This window comes from Myxine glutinosa, chromosome 2 (genome assembly GCF_964187855.1).
Source record: "Myxine glutinosa chromosome 2, kmMyxGlut1.1, whole genome shotgun sequence".
Lineage (NCBI taxonomy): Eukaryota > Metazoa > Chordata > Myxini > Myxiniformes > Myxinidae > Myxine > Myxine glutinosa.
The window spans coordinates 5666849-5685997 of record NC_136262.1 but is presented as its reverse complement, the minus strand read 5'-3'; the positions used below and the strand labels follow the sequence as shown (position 1 = coordinate 5685997).

General features: G+C 44.6%; 1 protein-coding gene across 2 annotated transcripts in view; it reads right to left on the bottom strand.

Moving 5' to 3' along the window:
- Positions 1 to 19149, bottom strand: part of ATR (ATR checkpoint kinase) — a 243727-nt gene that overhangs the window by 120115 nt on the left and 104463 nt on the right. Inside the window, exons 19-26 of one of the 2 annotated variants that reach the window (XM_068109426.2) lie at positions 17076 to 17168; positions 16740 to 16870; positions 11356 to 11499; positions 10493 to 10586; positions 10271 to 10390; positions 9839 to 10048; positions 4086 to 4199; positions 3669 to 3784 (exon numbers count right to left, since the gene is read on the bottom strand). In XM_068109426.2, coding sequence (XP_067965527.2) covers positions 3669 to 3784; positions 4086 to 4199; positions 9839 to 10048; positions 10271 to 10390; positions 10493 to 10586; positions 11356 to 11499; positions 16740 to 16870; positions 17076 to 17168 — 1022 coding nt within the window. The remainder of the gene's footprint in view (positions 1 to 3668; positions 3785 to 4085; positions 4200 to 9838; positions 10049 to 10270; positions 10391 to 10492; positions 10587 to 11355; positions 11500 to 16739; positions 16871 to 17075; positions 17169 to 19149) is intronic. The other variant, XM_078772919.1, reaches the window with a different exon arrangement.

The window sequence follows — 19149 nt, the reverse complement described above, 5'->3', positions numbered from 1 at the left end:
ACTGACTGTGTGTGACCAGAGAGTTTAAAAGCCAGGTGTTCAAATGATGGAGCAGATGAGATGGAGATGAGGTTGGTCTTGATGTCTTGTCGGTGAATAACGGCAATTCCACCACCTCGGCCCTCCGAGCGTGGTTTATTGATGTAAGAATATCCATTGGGTGTGGTGAGGTTGAGCGTGTAGTAGTCCAGTGGTTGTTGCCAGGTCTCAGTGAGACAGAGAAAGTCCAGTTTATTTTCCAGGATGTAGTCGTTCAGGATGAGGCATTTGTTGTTGAGGGACCGGGTATTGAACAGGGTGAGCTTGATGTTGTTTTGTACGGCGGGTATGAATCCAGGTGATTTGGCCAGGGTTCGCAGACAGGAGGTGCGATTTTGTGCGTTGTTGTGACCAGGTGTGTTGGGACGATGAGTGGGAGTGCGCTGAGCCGACCAGAGGATGGGGATGGAGTGACCTGATTGTAAATAAACAAACTTACGACCGGAGCCACGGTGAATGTACCTGGGTCGACGCAGGAGTCCATTCGATCTGATTGCAGAGATGCATGATGGGGTGGAGCGGGTTTTAAGCAGGAGAAGCCTTGCGGCAGAGTACCGCAGAGCCATGCCAGCAGGAGCGAAGGCAAAGCGAGCACGCGGCCAAGGGTGAGGAGGCGAAACAATCGACACAACCAACGGGAGTGGGCCCGAGGAAACAGCGATGGAGCCGAGCAGGTGAAGCCCGGAGCAGCAGAGCAGAGCCGGGACCGCGCAGAGGAAGACTCAATGGCCATAAATCCGCCACGACCACCAGGAAAGCAAGACACGGACAATGGTCCAGTCAGAGAAGCGGCGAGCAAACGACGCCAGCGTCCTCTCACGACCGGACCGGAAAACGGAAGTGACTGACTTTATTTTCCAGGCAACGCCAGGTAAGTCTTAACTCTGCTAGTTTAACACACACACACACACACACACACACACACACACACACACACACACACACACACACACACACACACACACACACACACATACACACACACACACACACACACACACACACACACCATTATGGTTTATACACGTTTTGCATGACATCACATTTTGTGTATTATGTGCACACATATTGTATTTGACATATGACATAATTTATACACAAACTGCTCGATTATATTTTCTGCTCATTTATTTACTTTGCGGATACTGGAATCATTAATCGGATCGCGAGTGTACTTTATTTATTTATCTGCCCGTTTTCATGTCCCGCGAGTGTACTTCGTTTATTTATCTGCCCGTTTTCATGTCCCGCGAGTGCACTTTATTTATTTATCTGCCCATTTTCATGTCCCGCGAGTGTACTTTATTTATTTATCTGCCCGTTTTCATGCCCAGCAAGTGTACTTCGTTTATTTATCTGCCCGTTTTCATGTCCCGCGAGTGTACTTTATTTATTTATCTGCCCGTTTTCATGTCCCGCGCGTCGCGCGTGTACTTTATTTATTTATCTGCCCGTTTTCATGTCCCGCGAGTGTACTTTATTTATTTATCTGCCCGTTTTCATGTCCCGCGAGTGTACTTCGTTTATTTATCTGCCCGTTTTCACGTCCCGCGAGTGTACTTTATTTATTTATCTGCCCGTTTTCATGTCCCGTGAGTGTACTTTATTTATTTATCTGCCCGTTTTCATGTCCCGCGAGTGCACTTTATTTATTTATCTGCCCGTTTTCATGTCCCGTGAGTGTACTTTATTTATTTATCTGCCCGTTTTCATGTCCCGTGAGTGTACTTTATTTATTTATCTGCCCGTTTTCATGTCCCGCGAGTGCACTTTATTTATTTATCTGCCCGTTTTCATGTCCCGTGAGTGTACTTTATTTATTTATCTGCCCGTTTTCATGTCCTGCGAGTGTACTTTATTTATTTCAACGTTCCTTGCTAATATGGCATCAAAGTTCCTTGCTAAGATGTATTGGTCTCGTATTTATGTGGTCCCAAACTTCACCGCAACAAACAGGAATTTATCCGGTTTTGTATTTGTGTGCAACAGAATCGTGTCTTTACTTTGTGTTATGTAAAGACAGCACTTTGGTATTTTCCATGAAGTTCAAAGGAGGGAACGACGCTGTGAAAATCCAATAATGGACGCTATTTCCGTATTTACCGACCAAGACAGACATTCTCTTGCTTGGCGGACATCTGATCACAGTAATGGGCTTGCGTAACTTCAACATCGACACAAATCTTCAACACTTCAACACAAATCCACACGTTTAAGAAACGAATCCACTTATTGGAATAGCACCCCAATTCCCAAAAAGTGTGGCATGCTTTTCTTATTGACAAAAATATGGAAACCTCCATATGGGTTGTTACAAAAATAGGGAAGGAGTTTCACCCATGGTAGTGTGTTTAACTGGTAACAGAATTTAGCAATTGTTTAAAGGACAGCTAAGACAATAAAAGTTATGACATATACCGCACTTATATCCAAATCACATGACAAATGGTCATGAAATATTTTGACTCCATTAACTTTCATAGTTGAGGTCAAATGGAAATGTCAAAATTAAAGAGGGATTGGATTTGTACGCTGACATTTGACATAACCTAAAATAGGAAATGAAGAAGAATTGATAACGATGTATTGCGATAATGATGTATATTGATAACGATAACGACAAATTGATAAATTGGGATGCGGGTGTCTTCTTATGCCTCAGGGAATTGGATGCCCCTGCCTTGCATAACCCCAGGTCACCTGTGGGCAAGGTGTAGTACCTGTCAGCCCCCCTTACCAGGGTAACGGTCCGCAGCCATGCGGTTTAAATGGCAGGTGGCTCCGCACATCTGGTGGATGAGAGTCCAGTCGACTCCAACAGCACGGGCGGAAGAGGGTGAATTCCCAAACGGCCAGCAGAGGGACGGAGAGGAGTGGTGACCCCCCGTCTATAGCACACACTTACTCGTGTGTACCAGCCATAGAAAGGCACCGCCATCATAGCCCGGGGAGACAACATACCTGAACGATGTGATCCCAAATACCATTATTTGGGGTTGTATCCTTTTAATGTATGGATGTGCCTTTGTTTGTTTTGCCCCGTCATCTCGCTCATCCCAGAGACTAGATTTTGTATTAAAAATAAATAAATAATGTGAGCATTAATGACACCACAACATCATAGAATGTAGCGTTATCCAAGGAAGGCTGTTTGCTCTAACGAAGGATTAACACCTAAAACGTGAGTGCACTTCCCACGGTGGTTAGCAAACCTCAATCAATGACCTGTCGATTCAATCCATTGTTCTACCCGTCTGCCAACACAGATCAACACCAGCTTTCACAATTAAGAATATGCATTCATTCTATCTTTCAAATAAATGTTGTTTTATCTTATAAACTAGTCAAGTCAGAATGTCCAGCAAAGGTGACTGAATAAATACTTCTCAAAAACATTACCGAGTACAATAATTGTTAGTACAACTCCACAACATTACCGAGTACAACTCCACAACACAAGCTGAGAATGGATCTGACATTATTCCTTTAGATGGATTCAGGTGTTCAAATTACACTATTTATAACACTTGAGAGGAAGTATTGCGAGCTTTGAGTATAAATTATTTAACAAAATGACTTGTCGAAGTACGAGCAAATCCACCATAGCCAAAGCCATTGTTATAGCCTACCTGGCCTGCAGGTGTGGCTTCAACACTTCACACACATGGTCAGGGAGACTAGTCCAGAGCTTATTTCCCTGCTCTTTGGTCGATCCATCCTTGCATTCATAGATGTGCAGTAGCTCCTGCCGGGTGTAAAGGAGTGGGTCGATAAAAACCTTCACGAACATGACACGAACACAAATAAAACATTTTTCTTGGACAAGCCATTGGTTTATAACTTCAATAGCATATAAAACACAAGGATTGCATTTCAGTGGCATGTTTGGCATTATATAAACGCTGTGGATTATTACGATAACGATGCTAAACAAATAAAAATTTAAACTTTGGTTGACTCTGCTTTGTAGAGCAGTCAGATGTAGTTTTTGACAGAGCAAAGACGCATGTAGATCAGTGATTATAATAAACCCACAGCAGACTCACCTGCATCGCATAAGCCGCACAATCCTGGACTCGCACATTGTCTGCCGTCGCCAGGAATGCCCGCGTGAGCTTCGTCAAAAGTTCATTAGCAAAGTTCTGCTCATCCACACTTGCCTGTGCACAGGAACAAAGAAATGCAGAAAAGTAAACCGAGAAAGGATTCATAATTCAGGGAAATCCAACTGATATCTAAATAATATACCAAAGCAACGTCAGATATAGAGCAACATGAATCGAGTAGTTTGATTAGCCCAGGCTTTGGATGATCAAATCCATGACACTGCAGATTTGTGACTCAGTTATGTTTCAACTGTTTATCTTGAAAAGATTGCTTCATGGGGGAATACAGTGTCTTCACAAAGTATTAACACCCCTTGACTTTTTCACATTTTGTTGTTACAGCCTGAATTTAAAATGAATCAAATTGAGATTATTTTTTTTTGTCACTGATCTACACATAATTAATACCCCATAATGTCAAAGTGGAATTGTTTTGAGAAATTATTACAAAGTAATAAAAAATGAAAAGATAATTTTCATATCCGAATCCAAATTCAGATCTTCACCAAAATCGAATATATTAGTCCTTGTCACACACCCAACATTTCCACCAAGTTTCGTCCAAACCCATCCACAACTTTTTGAGATATCCTGCTACATATCGTATTTGGCCCTATCTCCCAATGTTGAAGAATGACTTTAAAAATTCTAGTAATCGGATCCAAATGCAGACCTTCACCAAAATCAAATAATTTCATCCGTGTCTTATAAACTACCTCTCTGCCAAATTTTGTCCGAATCCGTACACAACTTTTTGAGATATTTTCTTCACAGACAGACAGACAAACAAACACAGAAATATGTCGTGCATAGCATGATACTTGCAAAGTCCCTAAAATAAGTTGTTGGCCTATGATGACCTCAAAAAAAAACTGTGGTTGAATTCAGTGACCTGGTATGCAAATCCTCCTAAAATTTCAAGTCAATCGGATGAAAATTTATTTTAGAAATTCGGCCTATGTTGACCTCACAAATAGTTGGTGGTTGAATTCAGTGAACAGATATGCTAATCCGCTTAAAATTTCAAGTCAATCGGATTAAAATTGAGGATTTCAGAAATTTGACAAAGTTGATGACCTTTGGCCTATGTAGACCTATTGACCTTTTGACACCAAAAACAATAGTTTCTTGCTTATGACAAACTTCACCATCTGGTGAAGTTTTGTGAAGATCAGTTGAAAATTGTGAACTGCAGGCGACTGACATACAGATAGACAAACAGACAGACAGACAGACAGACAGACAGAATAACGCACAAGATCAACCAATACACTTGAAAAATCTTCGATTTTCACAATTAACAAACAGACAGACAGACAGAGGTGAAAGCATAACCTCCATCCACCTTTGGTGGTGGAGCTAAAAAAGAAATACGGTAAAACTTCGATTATAATGCGCCCCTGTGCATAGCGCGCACCACCAACATGGACTTTTGGCGCGGTGTAAAATCTATAGACCTATATATAACTAGCAGAAGTACCCGGCATTGCCGGGCGGGGGGGGAGGAGGAGGGGAGGGGGAAGAGGAGGGGAGGGGGAAGAGGAGGGGAGGGGGAAGAGGAGGGGAGGGGGAAGAGGAGGGGAGGGGAACAGGGGGGAGGGGGGAGGGGGGAGGGGGGGGGAGGGGGGAGGGGGAGGGGGAAGGGGGGGGAGGGGGGGAGGGGAAGGGGGGAGGGGAGGGTGTGGGGGTGTCCGGGGGAAGAAGGGCCCCTCCCCCTCCCCCCCCTTCCCCTCCCCCTCCCACCTTCCCTCTCCCCCCCCTACCCCCTCCCCTCCCCCTCCCCCCTCCCCCCCCCCCCCCCATTCCCCTCCCCTCCTCTTCCCCCTCCCCTCCTCCTCCCCCTTAACACCAGGGGGGTTGACTCAGCCTGTCATCCTACCGAGGTCGGCAAATTGAGTACCAGTTCACTGGTAATTCCCTGTGTGCCGCAAGAGGCGCCTAACAGGTTGGCGGCACGAACCCGGAAGTCGGAACTCATTGTCGTCAAATAAATGTAGCATGTATGTTTCACTCTCTGTCACATGCCGTTGGTCCCATGTCAATCGGATGAAGTTGAAAAATTAACATCACGAAGTTTCTCTGGGACGTACTGATTCCGAATAATGAAGTTGAAAAATTAACGTTCCGAAATACGCTAATTACACTAACAGAAGCGCTGGCGCTGCGAAGCGCTAGAGGGAGCGCTGCGCTCCCTCCCTTCGATTCCCTCCCTCTTCTGCTAGCGCTTCTGCGCTAATACGCTAATTTTAAAACCCGAAGTTTTTTAAAATTTAAGGTGTGCTGTAGTTGCTCTGAGACGTACTGATTCCGAATATGCCTTTGGTTTTTCTCTGCGATGAGTAGTTCTCGAGTTATAAGAGGACAAACAAACATACTTTACTGCTTTATATATATATAGATACGCACCCCCATTTCAGCATCAAATGAAAAAAAAAAATCAACGTAAAACATGTTATTACATCTGTCAAAAACGGCGAAGTCCATCTCGACCATGACTGTCGGCCATGATTTCGTAATAGTTGAACAGAGCTGCGCTAATGAAAGAATATCACGGCAGGTGAAGGAACTAAATTTACGACAGTCGTAAAAGGTATCAATCACGATGTTCAGTTGTGATTACGCAAAGTTTAAACACAGCAGCGCATATGAAATAAACGGGGGAAGGCGGATAGCAATCCAACGAAGCAACCCGTAGCCTATTGTCGGACGACAATCACGTAGTTCTCAAGTTGCTGATAAAATGAATGCATGAATGATCGTTTTAAGGCCATTTTCCCCGCTAGAGCGGGGGTTAGCCTTGCGGGCCCCATGAGAATCATGGTTCCCTGTTTGAGACAATGTTTTTATGGCCGGATGCCCTTCCTGGCGCAAACCCTTAGTCGCCTCTTACGATGCGCAGGGATACGGTGTACCTATTCTAAACCGGGGTACACACCGGGATCATTGTCTATATTTTATGATAAAACCCAAGTGTTCTTTAACAGCTTCATTCAGTTGTTCATAAGATTTACCAGCGACTTCTATTTCCACTAGTTTCCTTACCGTAGTTAACCATGAGTTCTCGGACGATCATACACCGCGGCTCAAAAACAAACATTGTTCGATACGCTGAAGAACACGACAACAGAGGTGCTGGGCGGGAATTTGACGGAATATCTGAGGTGAACATCAGACTGTGGAGACGACAGAACGAGCGTCTGCAGTCGCTTCCGATCAAGTTGTAGAGACATCTCAAGGATGCTCAAAAGAAATTGGATGCACCTGAACTCATTTTGGAGTGTCATAGATTGAATACTTATTGACTGAAGACATTTCAATTTTCATTTTTAATTATTTTGTAAAAATGTCTTTTAAAAATTACACTGACATTTTGGGGTATAATGTGTGGATCAGTGCAAAAAAACATCTCAATTTAATCCATTTAAAATTCAGGCTTTAACACAACAAAATGTGAAAAAAGCCACGGGGTGTGAATACTGTTGCGAATATGGAATTTGGCCTCCATATCCGCTTGTAAATATTCCCCTATTTTCTCCAATACTCCCCAACTTTCCCCAATCCCCCATTCCCTAGTCCCATTGCATGTAAACAACAATCAGTAGAGCCGACCTTCCCCTTATTCCCCCATTAAATGTCGTGCCCAGGTCCACCGCACCACACGTAGACAACTTTCGGACATCTTCCTAGTTATTCTTAATCTATGTCAGTTAAGGCCTCGTTTCCATTAATTATGACTCTTCGTTGCACCAGAATGTGATTATATGGCATCAGTAGTGAGTTTAGGACCTTTCCCATACCTCCTCCCATCTTCTTCCCCAAACAACAACAATAACAACAACTACAACAACAATTACAACTACAACTACGACTACAACAACAGAGGGGCGGGGAGTGTGCGTCCTCACACCGGCTCGGTTACCCGCCATGACCATGCGCTCCACGGCGTTACCCCGAAGGGGCTGGCTGTCAGCTCCTCGTCAGGGGCGGAGCCAGTAACCCCCCCACGCACCCAATGAGAAGCAACGTGCCGATTCCATCTGGGGCGGAGCTAACGAGCCGAGGGCGTGTCACTCCCCGCCGGATATACGCGGCCCCGCGCCGGATGTGACGTCAGATGCGCCTCAGCTTGGAGAGAGAAGCCACCGCCACCCCCAGCGCGACGATACCTCCCCGCATCTTTGGACCGGACCGGACCGTACTGTACCCTGCTTTGAGCCAAGAGTGCACCTTGAGCCATCGCTATCTGCCTTTCCTTGCCATCAACCCCCGTGTGAGTCAGCCTTGTCCCGTTTACCTGTCGTCTGTCCGGGGTTAATGTAAGAGTGTGTCTAAGTGCCTGTCTTCCTGTAATATACCTCTAGCCCCTGTAATCTGACCTTTCCGTACGAATATAATCTCCTCCGGAGGTCTTGAGAATTGAAACATTGGTGTCGTATTGTGTTATTGTAATCCAGCCGGGTGTCTTCTTTTTCTTATTGAGCCAGCATCGCGCGACTAGTCAACGTTCGGGCACAATCGGGTAACTTGTGCAGACGTGGTCATACCATAAAACCGCTCGGTAAATAACATCCAAGCCACGTCTATATTATCCACGTCTATATCATCCAAGCCACGTCCACTATATAGCCACAAGCCGGATGCCCTTCCTGGCGCAAACCCTTAGTCGCCTCTTACGATGCGCAGGGATACGGTGTACCTATTCTAAACCGGGGTACACACCGGGATCATTGTCTATATTTTATGATAAAACCCAAGTGTTCTTTAACAGCTTCATTCAGTTGTTCATAAGATTTACCAGCGACTTCTATTTCCACTAGTTTCCTTACCGTAGTTAACCATGAGTTCTCGGACGATCATACACCGCGGCTCAAAAACAAACATTGTTCGATACGCTGAAGAACACGACAACAGAGGTGCTGGGCGGGAATTTGACGGAATATCTGAGGTGAACATCAGACTGTGGAGACGACAGAACGAGCGTCTGCAGTCGCTTCCGATCAAGTTGTAGAGACATCTCAAGGATGCTCAAAAGAAATTGGATGCACCTGAACTCATTTTGGAGTGTCATAGATTGAATACTTATTGACTGAAGACATTTCAATTTTCATTTTTAATTATTTTGTAAAAATGTCTTTTAAAAATTACACTGACATTTTGGGGTATAATGTGTGGATCAGTGCAAAAAAACATCTCAATTTAATCCATTTAAAATTCAGGCTTTAACACAACAAAATGTGAAAAAAGCCACGGGGTGTGAATACTTTCTGAAGGCGCTGTGCATGCGCAAAACAGGAACAGGATTATAATAAATGTTATACACCATCCATCGGCAGTATATTAAACCAGAGGATCTGTCTGCCAGCACTGGTTGGTGGGCATTAAAGATCTGATAGTGTCTTACATAGAAGGAGAGTTGACGTATCACACCATGAATAAACTGCAACAGCACAACGGCACTCATACCTCCGCCAGGCTGAACAGTTTATGTTTTGTAACCCACTGTGAGGCCAGATGGGCATCCGGGCCTGAACCAAATCTAATCGGCTTATTCTTGTCACTTACCCAACCGATCCCACATAGTTTTAGCATAAGAACTGTAAAATAATCCTCATGCTTTCAGATAAGATATCAAATCCTTGAGAAAATTCAATCTGTTTGAGCAATCGGGGAGACTGTCGTCAGGTAAGACTCACCACAAAAGTGGCAGCACGATGGTGCTGTCGGCCGATGGCTGTGAGATCCAGACGGCCGGGGTCAATGGCTCCGAGCTCTCCCAGACATTCCCCAAACAGGATGCGTGCTCCCGGGTCAGCGTCACGACATCCCTCCAGTAACACTGCCACGAGGTGCGTGATCACCGGCTCTGCTGCATCGCTCTCCGCACAAAGCCGCAAAACGGAATCCTGGAGTCACGTGCACAACTCACACGCTGCAGATCTCGAAAGTACTATATGGTGAACTATTTGAGACAAGCTACATCTGAAGAAATTAATTTAATCAACTAGTCGGTCACAGTGGCTGTGTATTAAAAGGTACATCCAGATACGTTATCCGACACATTGTTATACATTGCAGAAATTATGTGCAGCATCAACAAAAAGATTTTCCACACAAAAGAACCATACCTGATTGGTGCAAAGTATCTCTCGTAGACGAGCAAGGGCACAAATTCTGACATCCACGTGTTCGTGACGCACGGCCTGCATGGCCTGTTGCAGCCCAGCCACAAGGTTCCCTGAGGTGGACTGTAAAGCAAGGATAAGGACAAATTCCACAAGGTTATCGATAAATGACCAAGTGATGAGTCTGGAAATCACAAAAAATTTCATGGTTAGTCTGGATTCCACCTGCTTGTATTCTTGTAGAACAGCAAGAACAGGCTGCAAATCAGGGTGCTCAGGTAGAATATGGGCCTCATGCAGATGTTCATGCACTGCAGCTCTGGGTCGTTCGGATTGCATTTAACACAAAGAGTTAAAAATATATTGGTGATGCAGAAAATAAAATGAGATGTTTCACTATTGGAATGTATTTAGCCACCACCTCTCCACCTTAGGCCCCACCACCTCTCCACATTAGACCCCACCACCTCTCCACATTAAACCCCACCATCTCTCCACATTAGACCCCACCATGTCTCCCCTGACTGATCTTCCCCAACAATTTGTGGATCCATGTCTGCTGGCAAAGAAATGGCAGTAAACCATCTACCTGTATTCAAGTAGATGAACATGAAGTGGGTTCGACTGACATGTTTGACCAAGCAGACCTGGAGTGAAACGTATGATTGAAAGTGCGAACGCATCAAGACCAAAATATATTGAGAATTTTTTTTATTTCATGAAGAGTCCCACAACGTTCAGGCAGTGGAGAGAAGCATGACCTAAATGTCGGCATTCTGTTTGGACGTGCCAATGATCGTCAAAGCGTTGACCTCCACATTAACAAGCAGAGTGCCAGATTGCAGGCAGGAGCTCCAGCACAGGGTGATTAAACATAATCCATAGACCTCACAAATTCATTATACCTTGAGTTGTTGAGGAACATCAAGGAATAACCCGAGTTTACGGAACAGACTGAGGCAATGTCTGCCGCTTGAGGCTGATTTTCAACAATCTCATATAAGAAGCGCAAATTAGAAATATTATCAGCATCATAAGTATTATCAATATCATCGTAAGTGATTTTTGTCGTTACGCCAGTATCGCACCTGTTTTCCACAATCATGTAGACGAATACACGTGTCACGGCAGCCGGTTGGAGGGGCATCAGTGGAAGAACGGCCACGATAATCTGACTGAGCAAGTGGCCCAAGCAGCTGGGCTCGAGGCAGCGCACAAACTGTTCCCACGCCCTGCACCGAACTCGCAGGTCATTTCAAAAAGCCATAGCACAAAAATTATATATATATATATATATATATATATACACACACATTTGTCATCTGTCACTTTGATGAGGTGGGCATCATACATGAGGCCATAAATAAAACATTTTCCTCCATTAATTTCACCATTGAAGAGGAGAAAAATGGAGCCCTTCCCTTCCTGGATACACTCATAACAAGGGATCCCAAAGGAGCCTTAAAGGTAACGGTGTACAGAAAACCAACACACACTGATCGCTACCTTGATTTCAATTCTTGCCATCCAATGAAACACAAAAGATCGGTTGTGCACACCCTCTCAAAAAGACCAAGTGAGTTACCATCTACCTTTGAAGACAAGATGAGTGAGGTGGATCATCTTCAAAATGTGTTGAGGGCAAATGGTTATCCTGATAGCTTGTTACCCAACAGGAAAACGATAAGGGCTTCCCCACACAACAGGCTGAGACCGAGAGAACAACCAAAGGGTTTGTGTGTTCTGCCTTTTGTACCGCGGGTTTCACAAAGGGTCGGCAGAATTTTGAAATCGGCAGGAGTGAGGGTTAGTTTCACACTCGGCAGGATTGAGGGTTAGTTCCGAGGAAGGATAGGTCAGGGGTGGTATACGTAGTGCCCTATGCTTGTGGAGCTGAATATGTGGGTGAAACCGGGAGGACCTTAGGTCAACGTATTGCTGAACACCAAAAAGCATTTGAATGTAATTATCCCAGCAGATCTGCTATTGCCAAACACGGCATTAAAGAAGGCCACACACCTTTATGGGATAGGGTTAATATTTTGGGTTCCACACCTAACAGAAACAGAAGACGTGTTTTGGAGGCTTGGCACACGGAAGAAACTGTTACCTCGATCACACAAGAGGTAGTTGGCTTACCGGTAGCGTTTGAACCACTGTTGTGTAAACGAAGCAGGCATTCCATACTTTGAACAACGAGTCCACATAATATGTCACACAACTTTTTATTCGGACAATTTGCCCCCTCCCCCTACCCCCTCCCCCAAACACGCCTCTCCAAAACCACCCATCCGCTTCCGCCCCCCCCCCCCCTCCGGTTTCCCCCCCCCCCCCCATTTTTATCCCCCCCTATGACCCGCCCCTTCCCGCATTTCCCTTGACCGCATAGGGCCACATGTGATGATCTTGATATTATGGCTATTTTATTTTATCTTTAAAATTTTTGCTTCAATATATTTACAGTTTTAATTTAATTTACAATTTAATTATTTACAAGTTTAACTTCTAATTAAATGTAATGATTGTTCCGGATTTTCTAAACACTTGATTTATAATCCAGCATTGCTTACAGGACTATTTTGAGCCGTTAATATGCGGTTGATTTTTGAATTTGGTCAGTAACGTTCTCAGTTCACGAGAGCGGTGTGATACAGTTTAATTGGCTGTCCAGCTTTTCCCACCACACTTTGCATATACCCCGCCCACTTTGCATATAAGGGGATGTTGAGATGATTTTATCACTCTTGAGGAAGATGAACGGAGGCGTGTGGCTTTGTCACATGTTGTTAATCGAAACGTTGTCATTGTTTGTTCAATTAAAGGTTGGAGATCTTACCATGGAGTCATTTGGATTTACTCCCAACCGCAAATCTTTGCTTATATATACAGGGTGAGTCAAAAGTAGTGACCGATTTCTGTTTTATATATAAATGTGATAAATGTAGGGGTGATAAATGTAGGGGTGTACTTACTTTTTCCACATGCAAAATTTGCATTTATGTTTATTTAAATTATACAATGGACTACAAAATGTAAATGTTTCATGATATTTGTTATATTATATCACCTTTAACTATCAATATTGTTGAAATGATGATCAAGTAGCTGTATGTTGAAATATGTTGAAAAAGTCAAAACTTTAATGGGGTGTACTTACTTTTTCACGTGACAGTATATATTGTTGCGGTTTTGAGTTTGTAAAGTGAGTAAAATAAAGGTTAAAATTTACCCCTCATAGTTAGTCACACAAGCAACATGTAGCCTCGCGATAGTATAGTTACGTCTTAGTATTTGTGAGCTTAGTCCTTTTCCTATGTTAGTTCTGCGTTGAGTAGAGGCAGGAGAATAGGCCCTACTTCTACCGACTTTCCAGCTACCCTAAGCCTCATGCCCATTTGCGCTAACTTTGGTTCATTTTGGGCGAATTAACACGAGGCAGGCTAGGAGGGTCGGGGCGGAGCCGAAGGGGCGGAGCGGCAGAAGCGCTGACGCTAAGCACTAGCCGCCAATCAGGGCTCAGAGGTGGTGGCGGCGGCGCTGCGTCACAGGGCATGGTAAGAAGGTTCGAGGGGGTTCGAGAAGGTTCGGGGGCGCATCTATATAACCCGCTGCAAAAAGCCCCCGAGAGGACTCGCGCGAAAAGGATTGGTGAAAGGACTGAAGCGAAGGACTCGCGCGAAAAGGATTGGTGAAAGGACTGAAGCGAAGGACTCGCGTGAAAAGGATTGGTGAAAGGACTGAAGCGAAGGACTCGCGCGAAAAGGATTGGTGAAAGGACTGAAGCGAAGGACTTGCACGAAAAGGATTGGTGAAAGGACTGAAGCGAAGGACTAGTGCGGGGAAGCTGATGAACAAAGGACTTGCCATGGGAGAACTCACGCGCACTAACCAACTTGGAGGGATCGAGGAAGAGGAGTTGTCAGAGTCAGAGAACTGTGAAGGATACGCGGGCGCAGCCAGACGCGCATGAACCAAAAGACGCGCTATTAATAAGTGACGCTCGGTTGAGTTTGAGGCCGATCAATATACGGCGCATTAAGCCGTGCGAGTGAAAACGGCTGGGTAATCGCCAGCAGCGCTGAGAGTCCCGCATTTGCCGTGACACCTCATTATCTGCCTTTGTTCGGGAGACACGCTACGAGCTCCTGCCATCGCCTGCTGCCATCTTCGCGGGACGTGCGGGGACCGTGGAGAGCCGGACGGGGGCCGTCTCTGGGCGACCACGTCGACGCGTTGGCTGAACATCTACCCATCTGCAATTCCCTGTGTGAGTGAGACAGGCCCGAGTCCAGGGGATAAGATAAGATTGACTAAGGCTGCTCTGTGTCTCTGCGTCCCCGATCATTGTACACACGTGTGGGAATAATTAAACCTGTGTTCTTCCTTTCTTCCATTCAATCGTTCCTGTGGTTTCTTCATTGGCTAAGCGTGGTACGAATAGGATCGCTCAAATCGGGTTCCACTACTAAACTGCACGGACCACGTGGTACTCAATCCGCTCGGCGTATGCAAACCACACGTGGCTCGTGCGAGGCTTATTTCCTCACTTCCGTGGCGGCGCAAGGAATTAGGTACGAGCGAGAGTTGGTCTCGAGACCCTACTTTGCGTTTGCCCGGAAGGGACGTTGCAAGTCTCGGTTCCGTCAAGCCCAGAAAGAACAAGGGGACTAATCCCCCCTTGGTAAGGGCAAACAGGGCGGCGGAGAACCGTAACAATATATATACTAGCTTGGTGAGGCGAGCGCAGCGAGCATATTTTAGCTGAGGATAATGACTGCACCTGAGTTGCTGTGTTGTCATGATTTACACTAATCATAATACAAACAATTATTTTGCACAAATGTATTTGTTGTGTTTGTGATATTACATTTTTATAGGCAATTTCGGTTGAAGATTTAGGTTGAATGTTTGGTTTTTTTCAAGAAAGAACCCCTCAGCACATACATAGGGGAGGGGTAGGTGCAGACTGGAAATTTGGGACGATTACACCTCACCACCAAATAATTCAAAACACCTCACCACCAAGTAATTTAAAACACCTCACCACCAAGTAATTCAAAACACCTCCACCAAGTAATTCAAAACACCTCACAGCCATAAAACACGTAATAAAAACACCTCACCACCAAGTAATTTAAAACACCTCACCACCAAGTAATTTAAAACACCTCACAGCCATAAAACATGTAATAAAAACACCTCACCACCAAGTAATTTAAAAACACCTCACCACCAAGTAATTCAAAACACCTCACCACCAAGTAATTTAAAACACCTCACAGCCATAAAACACGTAATAAAAACACCTCACCACCACGAAATTAAAAACACCTCACCACCACGAAATTGAAAACACCTCACAGCCATAAAACACGTTATAAAAACACATCACAGCCATAAAACAGTTAATAAAAACACCTCACAGCCATGAAATTAAAAACACCTCACCACCACATCATTTTAAAACACCTCACCACCAAGTAATTCAAAACACCTCACCACCACGTAATTCAAAACACCTCACCACCAAGTAATTCAAAACACCTCATCACCAACTAATTCAAAACACCTTACCACCACGTAATTCAAAACACCTCATCACCAACTAATTCAAAACACCTCATCACCAACTAATTTAAAAACACCTCACCACCACATAAGTCAAAATACCTCACCACAACATGATTCAAAACCACCACAACGTTATTAGAAACAGTTCACAACCACGGAAACAAAAGTTTGAGGGAGTCGTTAAATGACAACGCAGACACTGCCCAGATGTGTAGATATATAGATAGATAAATTGCTGTACCCGGGTTGCCGTTTTGTCATGGTTTAAACCAATCATAATTCAAACAATTATTTTGCACAATTGTATTTGTAATATATGTGATATCACATTTTATAAACAATTGAAGTTGAAAAAAAAAATTCCCAAAAATCTTTCAAAAAAAAAAAAATTGGAAAATTTTTCTTTAAAAAATACCCTTCGGACATACCGACGGGAGAGATATGTGCATACCAGAAGTTTGGTACGATTTCACAAAAGTTTGACAAAAGACAAAACACAACACAGGACAGACGCTGCACAGATATACAGTATATATATATATGTATATACACTATATATATATATATATATATATATACATATATACATACTGTATATATTATTTTATTTTATTTTTTTTTAAAGTACAAAATTGCACTTGCCTCACATGCTAAAAAATATTAGGTAAACAAACATAAATGGTTTCAAGAAAAGAAAACAATTGATAACACATCCCATGTCCAGGAATCCCTCAACAGTGGTAGTTTGTTACGACTTGATATGGTAATCTGGCTTCAATCACAGCAGAAAGAAGAAAAAGAGCTTTGATGCTCGATCTGGTAAAATATTTGAGGCCTTTGCTTTGAGGCAAAATATTTTGCTTTCGTATTTAAGGATTTAGAGAGGTAGAACACAGCGCACCTGCAACAAAGTTCTGGGAAGTGATCTTTGTACATGAGTGCAGTTTTAAGTGTAGTGAGCATCTTCACACGCATCTCAGTCACATGACGTGGACCCATCAGCTTCATGAGGGCCACAAGGCTGGAGAGGGCCTGCGCAGAGTGGAATTCAACTACATCCAGATAATGCATGTTCCACACATCTGGTTAAAAATCAATTAGGTGGGGAAAACTACCTCAAATCTAGCATTTATGCATTTCATAGTTTTTGATGACCTTGGCTCCAAAAATAACAATTCAAAGTTAACATTTCACAAGCAGGCCAAGGTCATTGTGACTTCAGGGTTCCATGGCTCACCCGTCTTTTTTCCTCGATACTGATGCTCGTCTGCAGGAGCTGCACGTTGAAGAATGCTAGGACCCCCATGAGACGTGGCTGCAAGTAATCTGCCTGCAGCAGTCGGAAACAGAGTACACTTATATGACGAGGGACATCCTATCTCTGCTGTTATTCCACAGTGGTATAAATAATAGAAGAACTATTCAGAAAACTTAGCATTATTAGATCACTTCAAAAGTCAAGTGACACTTGTTACTCCCAGCAAATAATCACGCCTCAGAATTGTCATCTCGAACGTGCTCAAACCCATCACCATCTCGGATGCCAAACACAGATGGGCCTGATAAGGGCAATGATGGAAGATCACCATGAAAGGCTGGGAGTTGGTGACTGAGGAACAAACAGCAGGACGGGTCATTACCTCGCCCACCAATGGTGGATGGAGGTTATGTTTTCACCCCTATCTGTTACTTGCGAAAATCGAATATTTTTCAAGAATATTGGTTGCTCTTGTGTGTTATTATGTCTGTCTGTTGTTACTTGGCCAAATTTTTTTTTAGCAAGTATGTTGAGTGTGTGTGTGTGTGTGTGTGTGTGTGTGTGTGTGTGTGTGTGTGTGTGTGTGTGTGTGTGTGTGTGTGTGTGTGTGTGTGTGTGTGTGTGTGTGCGTGCGGGCGTGCGTGCGTCTCGGGCATATCGAAGATACTCTGAAGATACAAATCGAAGATACATATCAAAGTTGTTATGTCGGTGGGGTAGAGGAATATCTAGTCAGGTAGATCTGAATAGGTAACATGCTTTGTCTGTCGCGATAGGGAATCTACCTGTAATAAGTTCTATGTTAGTCCGGTTTGTCGGTTAAGGAGTATACCTGTGAACATACCAGGATGTTCGTGTGCTAGGTAGTTGTAGGGATAAAATATAACAGCCCTTGTGTGTCACACCTGGTGATCAAACCTTTGTCCCTTATGGCAACGCACACCTGTAGACACTTAGATAGGCCCTTTATTGCACACAGTAATTAAATTCCCTTCCCTGACAAGGACTTCGGAAGAAAACAGGCAGGAGGCCAGATCGGGGCACCGCCAGGTGACCGCCGTCAGCTACATCACCAGCTAGGCCTAGCAACATCGCATGACCACGCCACAGGGAACGTGTGATTGGAGGGAAGGCGCTGGGAGTTTCGGTGGAAGGCGCTGATTGGGTGGCGCGCCAAGGCTGACGTCATCGCCCAGGTGATAAAAGTGGGCTGCACGACATTTCAGCACCTCTAGCCCTGGTGCTCTCTGGCTGTCTCGACGTGCTTGAAGCTCTTGCGCTTCTTCTTGGTCTTGAGAGGTCCTGGTGGTCGTTGGCTCGCCATCTGCGTGGTGCTTGGAGCGGTGCTCGATGCTTGCGCTTGGAGCGGTGCTCGGTGCTTGTGCAGGAGCGGGGCTCGGTGCTTGTGCAGGAGCGGGGCTCGGTGCTGTGAACGGGCGGGACCTCGTGTGCGAACGGAGAGGGCGTTGGCTCGGGCCTAGCGAGGCGTGCGAGGCGGACGGAGGATTTCTCCGCGCTGGAGTTTGGAGCCGCGTTGGATGGACAAGACGACGGACAGTTAAGACGCACCACATTCACCATCCCACCACGAACGTGTTCTTTTCCTTTCATCCATTCCTGTGTCTCGTTTCTGAAGTGAGGTGTGTGGGATCCCAATTTAGGCCCATTATTTGATTACCGTCGCGTTCCTTGTTATCGGGTGCCATGAATAAATCATTATTTTTGAACATTCTAATTCGGCGTTTGTGAGTTCATTAATTCCCTGCAGGATCGAAGCTGCCGTCGGTTCGCTGAAGGTAAGCGCTTTTGCCACAGCTTCCACTTCCCTTCTTCTTCCCGCGCTACATAAGCAAAATCCGTGTTTGGTCGTCGCCTCCAGTAAATCCGTTCTGGTCCATCCGCGGTCCCTGGTCTTAACCGGAAGGGTCCGCGTGACAATACAGATCGAAGATAAGATACATATCGAAGATAAGATACATATCGAAGATAAGATACATATCGAAGATACTCTGAAGATAAGATACATATCGTAGATAAAATACATATCGAAGAT